This window comes from Pongo pygmaeus, chromosome 3 (genome assembly GCF_028885625.2).
Source record: "Pongo pygmaeus isolate AG05252 chromosome 3, NHGRI_mPonPyg2-v2.0_pri, whole genome shotgun sequence".
Lineage (NCBI taxonomy): Eukaryota > Metazoa > Chordata > Mammalia > Primates > Hominidae > Pongo > Pongo pygmaeus.
The window spans coordinates 60928058-60943979 of NC_072376.2; the positions used below are offsets into that span (position 1 = coordinate 60928058).

Consider the following 15922-nt stretch of genomic DNA (forward strand, 5'->3'; position numbering starts at 1 on the left):
AAAGATTTTCTTTTGTATTGTCTTTTGGAATTAAACTGAATTGACAGAAATCTTTACCCAGGTGAGTTCTCGGGTGCTCTACTATGTAGGACATTTCTCTTTGTCATCTCTGAGCTGGCCACTGCTCTCTTGCTACTAGATAATAACTGCCAGGGGGAAAAAAAAGCATAAAAAGTACATTGGGAATTGGGCCCCAAATGAGTGGCAACGGCCATACGCAGAGCCATCTAGAGAGTGGGCGTCAATGAAATTGCCCTAAATAGCTGTCCCCAAATTCTACTTCTCCTGATTTTCATGGTCTCCAGGGAATTTGAGTGACCTTCACTTTGTAGATTTGAACCATCTCTACTTCCAGTTAGGTTATTTTGGCTACACCAAGGTCAAGGACTCCTGCCCTGTCTTCTCATCCATAGCAGCAATTTGGGAAAAGCAGTTTAGTTGTTAAGAGCATAGGCTCTGGAGATTGACTTCTTAGATTCAAATCTTGGTTTGCCACATATGAGCTGTGTAATTTTTCCCCAGTAATTTAGTCTCTCTGTGCTTCAATTTTGTTACCTATAAAATGTGGTTATAATAGTACTTACTTCACTGTGAGGATTAAATGAATTAATATATGTAACATACTTAGAATAACACCTGACACATAGTAAATGCTCAATGAACATTGACTATTAACGTTAGCACTTCTTAAACACCTTCTATGCACTGGGCATTTGTTCACATTATCTGAATTGTTGCAATAACCCTGGAAGTAGATGACTCCACATTCTGCAGATGAATAATTTGGGGCTTAGCAACACTGGGTGATTTAAATGCCCAGTGATAGTCGTGATGAAATCTGAATCCAGATGTGTCAAAAATCTCTCTCCGCCACAGTGTACTTTATTATTTTTTCAGTAGTGAAGCGCTTCTTAAAAATAAGTATGTAAAAAAATTAGTGAAGTACTTTTAAAAGATACACCTACTAAATAGATATTTTACACAAGTGATTACTAATTCACTTTCTGCTTTACATTGCTAAAATGTAAGCCAGATGAGCTGATCATAGAGCCTATATATAAGAGGAGGACTGAATATAAATTGCATGCTGTAGGCTAAAGAATTATTTTCCAGTAATGTATCTATATCAAATCTTTTGTGCTTTGTTTCTTGGTAGGCTGTTATAATGGATTAGTTTATGTTCTGAAAAGTAATAGTGGAGAAAAATACTGGATGTTTACTACTGAAGATGCTGTCAAAAGCTCGGCAACCATGGATCCAACCACAGGACTCATTTACATTGGATCTCATGACCAGCACGCATATGCTTTAGATATTTATGTAAGAATTGACCTCAAATTAGCTGGGCATGGTGGCGCATGCCTGTAATGGTAGTTACTCCGGATGCTGAGGTGGGAGGATTGCGTGAACCTGGGAGGTGGAGGTTGCAGTGAGCCAAGATTGTGACAGTATATTCCAGCCTGGGTGACAGAGTGAGACTCTATCTCAAAAAAAAAAAAAAAAAAAAAAAAGAAAGAAAATTCACCTCATTAGTCTAATACCATAAGCATAGAAGCATTAAATTTCAATACTTAGAAGAAGAGTGAGTAACTGTCAGGTGCAGTTGAGCCTTGGAACAGGTATTAACTATTTCCCAAGCTTATCACTGTGGTCTGGGAAGAATAAAGTATTAATTAAGTCTTAATATCTTAAGACCTTTTCAACTTCATTACCAAATTTACCACAAATAAGTGTGCTACTCAGAGTTTTGGAATTAAAGTACTTAGGATTATCATCTTGATAGTAGAAAAAAATGATGAAGATATCAATAAGATATTTTAAGACCTGATTACATAAAAATTAAAATGTTATGTAAAAATTATGAAATTAAGCTGGGAAAATTGTTGAAATAAATGTAAAAAAAGTGGAAATTCATTTATATTTATAAGTATTAATGAAAATAAAGATCAAATACAAATTAATAAGACAAATATAGAGCAGATAGATAGAAAAATAAACAAGGGACATAAATACACAGGACCCCAAAGAAGAGACGGCTAGTAAATGTATATAAATAGTTCATGAATTTAATAATCAAAGGAATGAAAATTAAAAACTCTGAGATAAACAAATGGTATTAGATTAGAAAACATATTCATCATAACATTAAATGCTGATGAGAGTGGTAAGAGGTTGTAACTAGTGAGGCCTCTAATGAAAACGATTTGACCATAGGTAACAATTTCATATCCTTGATCCAATAAAATTCTTTTTTTAGAAATCCTGGCAAAATCATCAGAAACATAGTCAAATATATGCATTAAGATGCCTATTTCTAAGTTGTTTATAATACCTAGAAATTCCAAAAAACGTTCAGTGATAAGGTAGAGAGAGAAATTATTTATGTTCATATGGGATGTTATGGATTAAAATTATATTTAAATCATTTTACAAAATCAGTGAGCAAAATATACCAAGTTATATATTCAGAATGATCTCAGCTATATTAGATCGTGTGTGTGTATGTACACATATTCTCAGATGTGCGCACACAGACACACACACTCATACCCCAAAAAGATCAAATGAGAAAATGCTAAAATGTTAACACTGGTTGTCTCTGGGTAGTGTCCTTTGTCTTTATACTAATCTGATTAAAGATGAAAACTTATATTAACTAAACAGACATAATATCATGAAGGGTAGGTTATATGGATTTGTTAACCATCAACAAGAACAAATTAATTTGTTTTCTTATTTGCAGAGAAAGAAGTGTGCTTGGAAGTCAAAATGTGGAGGAACTGTCTTTTCCTCTCCGTGTTTGAACCTGATTCCACATCATTTGTATTTTGCTACATTGGGAGGACTTTTACTGGCTGTAAATCCTGTAGGCATAAAATAATACATATTGATTTTATTACTTATCTTTTCTTTAAATTTTTAAAATTTTTGGTTTGAGCTTTGAAAGTTTGAGTAGTTTTCAGTTAATTATAGTAGTCCACATACACCAAACTGGAATTCATTAAAAATGATTGACATGAGATCTAGAAAGATAAGAAAATTTAAATTCCTGTATATATATATTTTTTTGTTTGTTTGTTTGTTTTTTGACAGAGTCTCCCTCTGTCACCCAGGCTGGAGTGCAGTGGCGCAATCTCAGCTCACTGCAACCTCTGCCTCCCAGGTTCAAATTGACAGAATTTTTTTCATCATATTAAGAACTTTATGTCCATCATAGGGATAGCTCTTAGGTGCTAGTTTTTTCTTTGCTGCTTTTATTGCAAGCCTTTTTCCTAGTTCTCATACATAGCACTGATTAATTTTATATATGTATACGAGCTTCATTTATGTCTGCATACCACTATGGCATTTTCTGCTATTTTAGTTCTACCCCTAGGAGATGTATGAGTTTGTTTTTTAAAGGGTAACTGATTAGTAGGATGACATAAAATGCTGTGAATTGCTTTTTACTGTGACAGGCTACTGGGAACGTTATTTGGAAACATTCCTGTGGAAAACCACTCTTCTCTTCCCCACGATGTTGCTCACAGTATATTTGTATTGGCTGTGTAGATGGGAATTTACTCTGCTTTACTCACTTTGGAGAACAGGTAATAGAACTAGAAATTTTTTATATATACAATTTTATAAATATAAAAATGTATATATAAAAAATAGAACTAGAAATTTTATATCTCTATAGTTCTATTTATATTTTTTAAATTTACTTTTCTTAAAGGCAAAGCAGATGGTGACAACTGAAGTAACATTTTAAACATCATTATTCAACTCACGGTGTTGAGAAGTAGTTCTATTTTAATTGTGAAGCCATGGATTTCTTAATTTTTTAAAGAAGACATAGTAGATTTAAAAGATTTCTACCCAAACATTGTTACACTTCTTTTGTCATCTCCCCCAATTTTTAAAATATTACCAGTTTTTAGCCTGTTTTATTATAACTTCTATTGAGATTATAAAAGTTTAAATAAAACCCCTGGTTTCTTTTAATTGATACAGACATTTGTACCTATTTATGGGGTACGTATGTGATATTTTGTTACATGCATAGACTGTATAATGATTAAGTCAGGGTGTTTGTGGTGTCCATCACCTTGAGTACTTATCATTTCTATGTGTTGGGATCATTTCACGTCTTCTCTTTTAGCTGTTCTGAAATATACAACATATTGTTGTTGGCTGTAGTCATCCTACTTTGCTACTGAACATTAGAACTTATTTTTTCTTACTATATGTTTTTACCTATTAACTAACCTGTTTTTATTTTTTTATTAGCCAACACACCCCAACTTCATTTTTTTTTTTTTTTTTTTTTTTTTTTGAGACAGAATCTTGCTTTGTTACCAGGCTGGAGTACATTGGTATGATCTCGGCTCACTGCAACCTCCGCCTTGTGGGTTCAAGCAATTCTCCTGCCTCAGCCTCCCAAGTAGCTGGGACTACAGGCGCATGCTGCCATGCCTGGCTAATTTTTGTATTTTTAGTAGAGACGGGGTTTCACCATGTTGCCCAGGCTGGTCTCGAACTCCTGACCTCAAGTGATCCAACTGCCTCAGCCTCCCAAAGTACTGAGATTACAGGCATGAGCCACCACGCCCGGCCCCCAACTTCTAATATTCCATTTTCTTCCTCCATGAGATCAACTTTTTTAGCTCTCACATGTGAGTGAGAACATACAATATTTGTCTTTCTGGGCCTGGCTTAATTTCACTAAAGATAAAAACCTCCAATGGCCGGGCATCGTGGCTCACACCTGTAATCCCAGCACTTTGGGAGGCCAAGGTGGGAGGATCACAAAGTCAGGAGATTGAGACCATCCTGGCCAACATGGTGAAACCCCGTCTCTACTAAAATACAAAAAAAAAAAAAAATTAGCTGGGCATGGTGGCACACGCCTGTAGTCCCAGCTACTTGGGAGGCTGAGGCAGGGGAATCGCTTGAACCGGGAGGTGGATGGCAACAGAGCGAGAGACTGTCTCCAAAAAAAAAAAAAAAGTCTCCAGTTCCATCCATGTTGCTGCAAATGACATGATTTCCTTGGTTTTTATGGCCTAATAATATTTCACTGCATCTATATGTACTACATTTTCTTTATCCACTCATCCATCGGTGGACACTTAAGTTCATTTCGTATCTTTGCTCTTGTGAATAGTGCTGCAGTAAACATGGGAGATGGGAGTGCAGGTTGTCTCTGTGATATACTGATTTTTTGTCTTTGGGTAAATAGTAGTAGGACTGTTGGATATGATAGTTCTCTTCTTAGTTTTTTGAGAAATCTCCATACTGTTTTCCACAATGACTACCCTAATTTACATTCCCACCAGCAGTGTAAGTTCCTTTTTCTCCACATCTTTGTCAGCATTTGTTATGTTCTTTTAGTAATAACCATTTTAACTCGGTAAGATGATATCTCATTGTGGTTTTGATTTGCATTTCCCTGATCATTAGTGATGTTGAGTGTTTTTTTCATATACCTGTTAGCCATTTGTATGTCTTTTGAGATATGTCTATTCATCTCCCTTGCCCACTTTTTAATAGGATTTGTTTACTGTTGTGTTGTTTGAGTTCCTCGTATTCTATGTATTAGTCCCTTGTTGGATAAATAGTTTGCAAGTATTTTCTCCCATTCAACAGGCTGTCTCTTCACTCTGTTGTTTCCTTTGCTGTGCAGAAGCTTTTTAGCTTAATATAGTCCCACTTAACTATTTTTGTTTTTGTTGCCTATACTTTTTAGGCCTTAGCTATAAAAGCTTTGCTTAGACCAGTGTCCTGAAGTGATTCCCTTATGTTTTCTTCTAGTAGTTTTAACTAGTTTTGGGTCTTAAATTTAAGTCTTTAATCCATCTCGAGTTTATTTTTATATGCAGTGAGAGAGAGGGGTCTGGTTTATTCTTCTGCATGTAGAGCTTCAATTTTCCCAGCACCATTTATTGAAGAGGGTGTCCATTCCCCATTGTGTATTTTTGACACCTTTCTCAAAACTCCGTTGGCTGTAACTACGTGGATTTATTTCTAGGTTCTCCATTCTGTTACATTGATCTATTTTTATACCAATACAGTGCCATTTTGGCTAAATTAGCCTTATTTTGAAGTCAGTTACTGTGATGCCTCCAGCTTTGTTCTTTTTACCCAATATTGCTTTGGCTATTCTGGGTCGTTTTTGGTTCCATATGAATTTTATTTTCTTTAATTTTATTTTTTGAGATGGAATCTTGTTCTTTTGCCCAGGCTGGAGTGCACGGGCACAATTTTGGCTCACTGAAACCTCTGCCTCCTGGGTTCAAGCCATTCTCCTGCCTCAGCCTCCTGAATAGCTAGGATTACAGTTGTGTACCACCACACCCAGCTAATTTTTGTATTTTTAGTAGAGATGGGGTTTCACCATGTTGGCCAGGCTGGTCTCGAACTCCTGACCTCAGGTGATCCACCTGCCTTGGCCTCCCAAAGTGTTGGGATTACAGGTGGAAGCCACCGTGCCTGGCCACAACTTATAACTTTTTATCATTGCCCATAAACTCTTCCTTTCAGCACAATTAATTCTTTTTTTCCTACATTTGGAAAAAAAGATACATAGTTTGTAATAAGATATATTGAAAATTGGTCTCAATTTTTTTTTTTTTTTTTTTTTTTTGAGACGAGGTCTCACTATCGCCCAGGGTGGAGTGCAGTAGTGTGATCTTGGCTCACTGCAACCTCTGCCTCCCAGGTTCAAGTGGTTCTCCCACTTCAGCCTCCCCAGTAGCTGGGACTATAGGTGTGTGCCACCACACCCGGCTAATTTTTGTATTTTTAATAGAGACGGGGTTTCACCATGTTGGCCAAGCTGGTCTTGAACTCCTGACTGCAGGTGATCTGCCTGCCTTGGCCTCCCAAAATGCTGGAATTATAGGCATGAAACACCATGCCTGGCCCAGTTTTTAATAAGATACATTGAAGACTGGATGTGGTGGCTCACACCTGTAATCTCTGCACTTTGGGAGGCCGAGGTGGGCGGATCACGAGGTCAAGAGATCAAGACCATCCTGGCTAACATGGTGAAACCCCATCTCTACTAAAAATACAAAAAATTACCTGGGTGTGGTGGCATGCGCCTAGCTGCTCAAGAGGCTGAGGCGGGAGAAGCACTTCAACCTGGCGGGCAGAGGATGCAGTGAGCTGAGATCATGACACTGCACTCCAGCCTGGGTGACAGAGCAAGACTCCATCTCAAAAATATATTGATAATAAATAAAAATTAAAAAAAGATATATTGAAAACTCAATGTAGTTTTACCTTTGAACTCAGTGTCTCTGAATAATACTAACTCTTGAATGGAGTTCAAAATTAATTTTACTTATTATGCACGGCAGTGAATCACATAGTAACAACACTCCAGTATATTTTGTCTTAGATTTTACATTTTACCACTGGGAGAGAGGTCTAGTATGATAGTGCTACTTTTCAGAAAAAGCCATTTTGTCTGTGTATAGTTACCATTCAAATAGCCTATATCTCTTAGATTTGCATTAAGAACCTCATAGAGCTTTAAGGGAGAATTGGAGCAATTAGATGAATGAATTATATTTATTTTTATTACTTGTTATAGGTTTGGCAGTTCCCTACCAGTGGACCAATCTTTTCATCCCCGTGTACCTCACCATCAGAGCAAAAAATATTTTTTGGTTCCCATGATTGCTTTATCTACTGTTGTAACATGAAAGGTCACCTGCAGTGGAAATTTGAAACTACTTCAAGGGTCTATGCAACACCGTTTGCTTTCCGTAACTACAATGGCAGCAATGAAATGTTGCTGGCAGCAGCATCTACTGATGGGAAAGTGTGGATCTTGGAATCTCAGAGTGGACAATTGCAAAGTGTTTATGAACTTCCTGGAGAAGTCTTCTCTTCTCCTGTGGTCCTGGAATCAATGCTCATTATTGGGTGTAGAGATAATTATGTTTATTGTCTGGATTTATTGGGTGGCAATCAAAAATAATCAAATACAGTCCTTATTTGTATAACAAATGTGAGATATTTGAAAATATTTTACCATTATAGAGCATGTGGACTTATTTTATATTAAAGATTATATTTTGGCTAAGAAACGGAAACTTGTCTACTACACTTGATTAGAGAACAACTAACTATATTTTACTTCCCATAGGAACAACAGAAGCTTTTACAAGGAGTTAGAGAACAAAACACATCAATATATTTAGTAGCACTTTTGTTTAATTAGGTGTGATGGTTAACTTTATATGTCAGCTTGACTGGATACCAGCTAAGGGATACTCAGCTGGTAAAACATTATTTCTGGGTATGTCTGTGAGGCTGTTTCTGGAAAAGATGATTAGCATTTGAATTTGAATCAGTAGACCGAATAAAGAAGGTCCTCCCTCACCAGTGTGCCAATGTGGGTGGCATCGTTCAATCTGATGCGGGCCTGAATAGAATGAAAAGGTAAAGGAGGGGCAAATGCTCTCTTCTTACTGAGATGTATCCATCTGCTCCTGCCCTTGGACATCAGAGCTCCTGGTTCTGAAGCCTTTGCACCACTCTCCTGGGTCTCCAGCATGCAAATGGCAGATGGTGGTACTTCTCAGCCTCCATAATCACTTAAGCCAATTTTTATAATACATCTCTCCTAATCGCTAGGTTTCTATGGAGAACCCTAATACATTAGGCTAATTTTATGTTTTTTTCTTTAAGAAAGCAAGATCCCAGCTGGGGGGCAGGGGGAGGAACAGAATATACTTGGGGGGTTAAAAACAGTCTTTATTACATGAATTTGTCATTCATGGCAAAAGGTTTTCCAAGGCAGGATCTAGTTATCGAATTACGTTCCTTAGTTATTTTTAAATGAAGTACTAATGTAGAATAAAATAAACACACATATACCCCACCCCCCACATAGTACAATTTCATGTTTATACATGGTGATTTCAGGCATTCATTGTTCCTAGAAATGCCCTTTCCTTGAAATTTTGATCTTTTGCGGGCAGCTAAGATCGCCGAATAGGAAGAGCTCTGGTCTACAGCTCCCAGTGTGAGCGACGCAGAAGACAGGTGATTTCTGCTTTTCCATCTGAGGTGCTGGGTTCATCTCACTAGGGAGTGCCAGACAGTGGGCGCAGGACAGTGGGTGCAGCGCACTGTGCGCGAGCTGAAGAGGGCAAGGCATTGCCTTACTCGGGAAGTGCATGGGGTCAGGGAGTTCCCTTTCCTAGTCAAAGGGGTGACGGCACCTGGAAAATCGGGTCACTCCCACCCTAATACTGCGCTTTTCTGACGGGCTTAGGAAATGGCGCACCAGGAGATTATATCCCGCACCTGGCTCGGAGGGTCCTACGCCCACGGAGTCTTGCTGATTGCTAGCACAGCAGTCTGAGATCAAACTGCAAGGCGGCAGCGAGGCTGGTGGAGGGGTGCCTGCCATTGCCCAGGCTTGCTTAGGTAAACAAAGCAGCCAGGAAGCTCGAACTGGGTGGAGCCCACCACAGCTCAAGGAGGCCTGCCTGCCTCTGTAGGCTCCACCTCTGGGGGCAGGGCACAAACAAAAAGACAGCAGTAACCTCGGCAGACTTAAATGTCCCTGTCTGTCTGACAGCTTGGAAGAGAGCAGTGATTCTCCCAGCACACAGCTGGAGATCTGAGAACAGGCAGACTGCCTCCTCAAGTGGGTCCCTGACCCCTGACCCCCGAGCAGCCTAACTGGGAGGCACCCCTCAGTAGGGGCAGACTGATACCTCACATGGCTGGGTACTCCTCTGAGACAAAACTTCCAGAGGAACGATCAGACAGCAGCATTTGTGGTTCATGAAAATCTGCTGTTCTGCAGCCACCGCTGCTGATACCCAGGCAAACAGGGTCTGGAGTGGACCTCCAGCAAACTCCAATAGACCTGCAGCTGAGGGTACTGTCTGTTAGAAGGAAAACTAACAGAAAGGACATCCACACCAAAAACCCATCTGTACATCACCATCATCAAAGACCAAAAGTAGATAAAACCACAAAGATGGGGAAAAAACAGAGCAGAAAAACTGGAAACTCTAAAAAGCAGAGCACCTCTCCTCCAAAGAAAAGCAGTTCCTCACCAGCAATGGAACAAAGCTGGACGGAGAATGTCTTTGACGAGTTGAGAGAAGAAGGCTTCAGACAATCAAACTACTCCAAGCTACAGGAGGAAATTCAAACCAAAGGCAAAAAAGTTAAAAACTTTGAAAAAAATTTAGACAAATGTATAACTAGAATAACCAATACAGAGAAGTGCTTAAAGGAGCTGATGGAGCTGAAAGCCAAGGCTCCAGACTACGTGAAGAATGCAGAAGCCTCAGGAGCCGATGCGATCAACTGGAAGAAAGGGTATCAGTGATAGAAGAAAAAATGAATGAAATGAAGTGAGAAGGGAAGTTTAGAGAAAAAAAGAATGAAAAGAAATGAACAAAGCCTCCAAGAAATATGGGACTATGTGACAAGACCAAATCTACGTCTGATTGGTGTACCAGAAAGTGACGGGGAGAATGGAACCAAGTTGGAAAACACTCTGTGGGATATTATCCAGGAGAACTTCCCCAATCTAGCAAGGCAGGCCAGCATTCAAATTCAGGAAATACAGAGAACACCACAAAGATACTCCTCGAGAAGAGCAACTCCAAGACACATAATTGTCAGATTCACCAAAGTTGAAATGAAGGAAAAAATGTTAAGGGCAGCCAGAGAAAATGGTCGGGTTACCCACAAAGGGAAGCCCATCAGACTAACAGCGGATCTCTCGGCAGAAACTCTACAAGCCAGAAGAGAGTGGGGGCCAAATATTCACCATTCTTAAAGAAAAGAATTTTCAACCCAGAATTTCATATCCAGCCAAACTAAGCTTCATAAGTGAAGGAGAAATAAAATACTTTACAGACAAGCAAATGCTGAGAGATTTTGTCACCACCAGGCCTGCCCTAAAAGAGCTCCTGAAGGAAGCACTAAACATGGAAAGGAACAACTCGTACCGGCCACTGCAAAATCATGCCAAATTGTAAAGACCATCGAGGCTAGGAAGAAACTGCATCAACTAACTAGCAAAATAACGCTAACATCATAATGACAGGATCAAATTAACACCTAACAATATTAACTTTAAATGTAAATGGACTAAATGCTCCAATTAAAAGACACAGACTGGAAAATTGGATAAAGAGTCAAGACCCATCAGTGTGCTGTATTCAGGAAACCCATCTCATGTGCAGAGACACACATAGGCTCAAAATAAAAGGATGGAGGAAGATCTACCAAGCAAATGGAAAACAAAAAAAGGCAGGGGTTGCAATCCTAGTCTCGGATAAAACAGACTTTAAACCAACAAAGATAAAAAGAGACAAGGCCATTACATAATGGTAAAGGGATCAATTCAACAAGAAGAGCTAAATATATATGCACCCAATACAGGAGCACCCAGATTCATAAAGCAAGTCCTGAGTGACCTACAAAGAGACTTAGACTCCCACACAATAATAATGGGAGACTTTAACACCCCACTGTCAACATTAGACAGATCAACGAGACAGAAAGTTAACAAGGATACCCAGGAATTGAACTCAGCGCTGCACCAAGCGGACCTAATAGACATCTACAGAACTCTCCACCCCAAATCAACAGAATACACGTTTTTTCAGCACCACACCACACCTATTCCAAAATTGACCACATAGTTGGAAGTAAAGCTCTCCTCAGCAAATGTAAAAGAACAGAAATTATAACAAACTGTCTCTCAGACCACAGTGCAATCAAACTAGAACTAAGGATTAAGAAACTCACTCAAAACCGCTCAACTAGATGGAAACTGAACAACCTGCTCCTGAATGACTACTGGGTACATAATGAAATGAAGGCAGAAATCAAGATGTTCTTTGAAACCGTCGAGAACAAAGACACAACATACCAGAATCTCTGGGACACATTCAAAGCAGTGTGTAGAGGGAAATTTATAGCACTAAATGCCCACAAGAGAAAGCAGGAAAGATCTAAAATTGACACCCTAACATCACAATTAAAAGAACTAGAAAAGCAAGAGCAAACACATCCAAAAGCTAGAGCAGAAGGCAAGAAATAACTAAAATCAGAGCAGAACTGAAGGAAAGAGAGACCAAAAAAACCCTTCAAAAAATTAATGAATCCAGGAGCTGGTTTTTTGAAAGGATCAACAAAATTGACAGACCGCTAGCAAGACTAATAAAGAAGAAAAGAGAGAAGAATCAAATAGACGCAATAAAAAATGACAAAGGGGATATCACCACCGATCCCACAGAAATACAAACTACCATCAGAGAATACTATAAACACCTCTACGCAAATAAACTAGAAAATCTGGAAGAAATGGACAAATTCCTCAACACGTACACCCTCCAAGACTAAACCAGGAAGAAATTGAATCTCTGAATAGACCAATAACAGACTCTGAAATTGAGGCAATAATCAATAGCTTACCAACCAAAAAGAGTCCAGGACCAGATGGATTCACAGCCGAATTCTACCAGAAGTACAAGGAGGAACTGATACCATTCCTTCTGAAACTATTCCAATCAACAGAAAAAGAGGGAATCCTCCCTAACTCATTTTATGAGGCCAGCATCATCCTGATACCAAAGCCTGGCAGAGACACAACCAAAAAAGAGAATTTTAGACCAATATCCTTGATGAACATTGATGCAAAAATCCTCAATAAAATACTGGCAAACCGTATCCAGCAGCACATCAAAAAGCTTATCCACCATGATCAAGTGGGCTTAATCTGTGGGATGCAAGGCTGGTTCAATATACACAAATCAATAAATGTATTCCAGCATATAAACACAACCAAAAACAAAAACCACATGATTATCTCAATAGATGTAGAAAAGGCCTTTGACAAAATTCAACAACTCTTCATGCTAAAAACTCTCAATAAATTAGGTTTTGATGGGATGTATCTCAAAATAATAAGAGCTATCTATGACAAACACACAGCCAATATCATACTGAATGGGCAAAAACTGGAAGCATTCCCTTTGAAAACTGGCACAAGACAGGGATGCCCTCTCTCACCACTCCTATTCAACATAGTGTTGGAAGTTCTGGTTAGGGCAATCAGGGAGGAGAAGGAAATAAAGGGTATTCAATTAGGAAAAAAGGAAGTCAAATTGTCCCTGTTTGCAGAAGACATGATTGTATATCTAGAAAACCCCAACGTCTCAGCCCAAAATCTCCTTAAGCTGATAAGCAACTTCAGCAAAGTCTCAGGATACAAAATCAATGTGCAAAAATCACAAGCATTCTTATACACCAATAACAGACAAACAGAGAGCCAAATCATGAGTGAACTCCCATTCACAATTGCTTCAAAGAGAATAAAATACCTAGGAATCCAACTTACAAGGGACATGAAGGACCTCTTCAAGGAGAACTACAAACCACTGCTCAATGAAATAAAAGAGGATACAAACAAATGGAAGAACATTTCATGCTCATGGGTAGGAAGAATCAATATCATGAAAATGGCCATACTGCCCAAGGTAATTTATAGATTCAGTGCCATCCCCATCAAGCTACCAATGACTTTCTTCACAGAACTGGAAAAAACTACTTTCAAATTCATATGGAACCAAAAAAGAGCCCGCATCGCCAAGTGAATCCTAAGCCAAAAGAACAAAGCTGGAGGCATCATGCTACCTGACTTCAAACTATACTACAAGGCTATAGTAACCAAAACAGCAGGGTACTGGTACCAAAACAGAGATATAGATGAATGGAACAGAATAGAGCCCTCAGAAATAACGCCACATATCTACAACTATCTGATCTTTGACAAACCTGACAAAAACAAGCAATGGGGAAAGGATTCCCTATTTAATAAATGGTGCTGGGAAAACTGGCTAGCCATATGTAGAAAGCTGAAACTGGATCCCTTCCTTACACCTTATACAAAAATTAATTCAAGATGGATTAAAGACTTAAATGTTAGACCTAAAACCATAAAAACCCTAGAAGAAAACCTAGGCATTACCATTCAGGACACAGGCATGTGCAAGGACTTCATGTCTAAAACACCAAAAGCAATGGCAACAAAAGCCAAAATTGACAAATGGGATCTAATTAAACTAAAGAGCTTCTGCACAGCAAAAGAAACTACCATCAGAGTGAACAGGCAACCTACAAAATGGGAGAAAGTTTTCACAACCTACTCATCTGACAAAGGGCTCATATTCAGAATCTACAATGAACTCCAACAAATTTACAAGAGAAAAACAAACAACCCCATCAAAAAGTGGGTGAAGGACATGAACAGACACTTCTCAAAAGAAGACATTTATGCAGCCAAAAAACACATGAAAAAATGCTCACCATCACTGGCCATCAGAGAAATGCAAATCAAAACCACAATGAGATACCATCTCACACCAGTTAGAATCGCAATCATTAAAAAGTCAGGAAACAACAGGTGATGGAGAGGATGTGGAGAAATAGGAACACTTTTACACTGTTGGTGGGACTGTAAACTAGTTCAACCATTTTGGAAGTCAGTGTAGCGATTCCTCAGGGATCTAGAAGTAGAAATACCATTTGACCCAGCCATCCCATTACTGGGTATATACCCAAAGGACTATAAATCATGCTGCTATAAAGACACATGCACATATATGTTTATTGCGGCACTATTCACAATAGCAAAGACTTGGAACCAACCCAAATGTCCAACAATGATAGACTGGATTAAGAAAATGTGGCACATATACACCATGGAATACTATGCAGCCATAAAAAATGATGAGTTCATGTCCTTTGCAGGGACATGGATGAAGCTGGAAACCATCATTCTCAGTAACCTATTGCAAGGACAAAAAACCAAACACCACATGTTCTCACTCATAGGTGGGAACTGAACAATGAGAACACAAGGACACAGGAAGGGGAACATCACACTCTGGGGACTGTTGTGGAGTGGGGGTACGGGGGAGGGATAGCATTAGGAGAGATACCTAATGCTAAATGACGAGTTAATGGGTGCAGCACACCAGCATGGCACATGTATACATATGTAACTAACCTGCGCATTGTGCACATGTACCCTAAAACTTAAAGTATAATAATAATAAAATTTAAAAAAACCGCTAAGGAGGGTCAAGCCTGGTTAGTATTTAGATGGGAGACCTCCTTGGAATACTAAGTGCCGTAGGCTTAAGAAAAATATGCAAAATATTTTAAAAATAAATAAAAAATCATGTTATACATACTTAAAAAAATTTGATCTTTTGCTCATCTTGGAATGGGTTTTTTTTTTTGCATTAATTTTGATTTTTTAAAAATACTGCATTAAAATAGTATTTCTCTTGATTACTGAGTTTTCTGGCAGCCAAGGCAAGTGCTCGCAAGCCTAACTCACTTTTCATTTCACCAGGGTCTGGCCCTTTAAGTAAGTCAGTATGTCTGATGTGTGGCAATAAGCTGCAATTCTCACGTGCTCTCAGCTGCTGCTTCTGCTGCTGCTGCTGGTGAGTAGCCCATGCTGTGAGGTGGCTGTACAATCCTTTTGTCTGAGACCCAGACCATTCAATTCCAATTTAGGATTGAGACAAACTTATTTTATTTGCCCCCGTTCATTATTTTTCTCTAAAAATACCTAGTAAAAAAATGTAATAAAACACCTTAAAGTTGTTCTTGTTCAACAAAAGTTATGTAAATATAATGAGACTGTTTTGTAGTTGGTCATCAAAATTAAATTCCATCAGTGCCGAAGATCTCATGGATATTTTTTATTGAAAGATCTTTTCCCTTCAATAATGGACATTTTACATTAAAACTTTATACAACCAAAATATCCAAATTATATTAAAATCACACTAAGGTATTTTCATTAAGTCTCTACTTTACTGTTGGTAAAAATATTGTAAGACACTTGTAACTAATGTTTCTGCTTTAAAAT

The 15922-nt window shown here is 38.6% G+C and overlaps 1 protein-coding gene across 17 annotated transcripts in view; it reads left to right on the plus strand.

Moving 5' to 3' along the window:
- Window positions 1–8081, plus strand: part of AASDH (aminoadipate-semialdehyde dehydrogenase) — a 52449-nt gene extending 44368 nt beyond the window's left edge. For 15 of the 17 annotated variants that reach the window (XM_054484678.2, XM_054484689.2, XM_063664529.1 and 12 more), the window contains 4 exons: window positions 1157–1320; window positions 2744–2866; window positions 3459–3590; window positions 7583–8081. In XM_054484678.2, the coding sequence (XP_054340653.1) occupies window positions 1157–1320; window positions 2744–2866; window positions 3459–3590; window positions 7583–7972 (809 nt within the window). In that variant the 3' untranslated portion in view covers window positions 7973–8081. The remainder of the gene's footprint in view (window positions 1–1156; window positions 1321–2743; window positions 2867–3458; window positions 3591–7582) is intronic. The other 2 variants (XM_054484685.2, XM_063664531.1) reach the window with 2 other exon arrangements.
- The last annotated feature ends 7841 nt before the right edge of the window (window positions 8082–15922 follow it).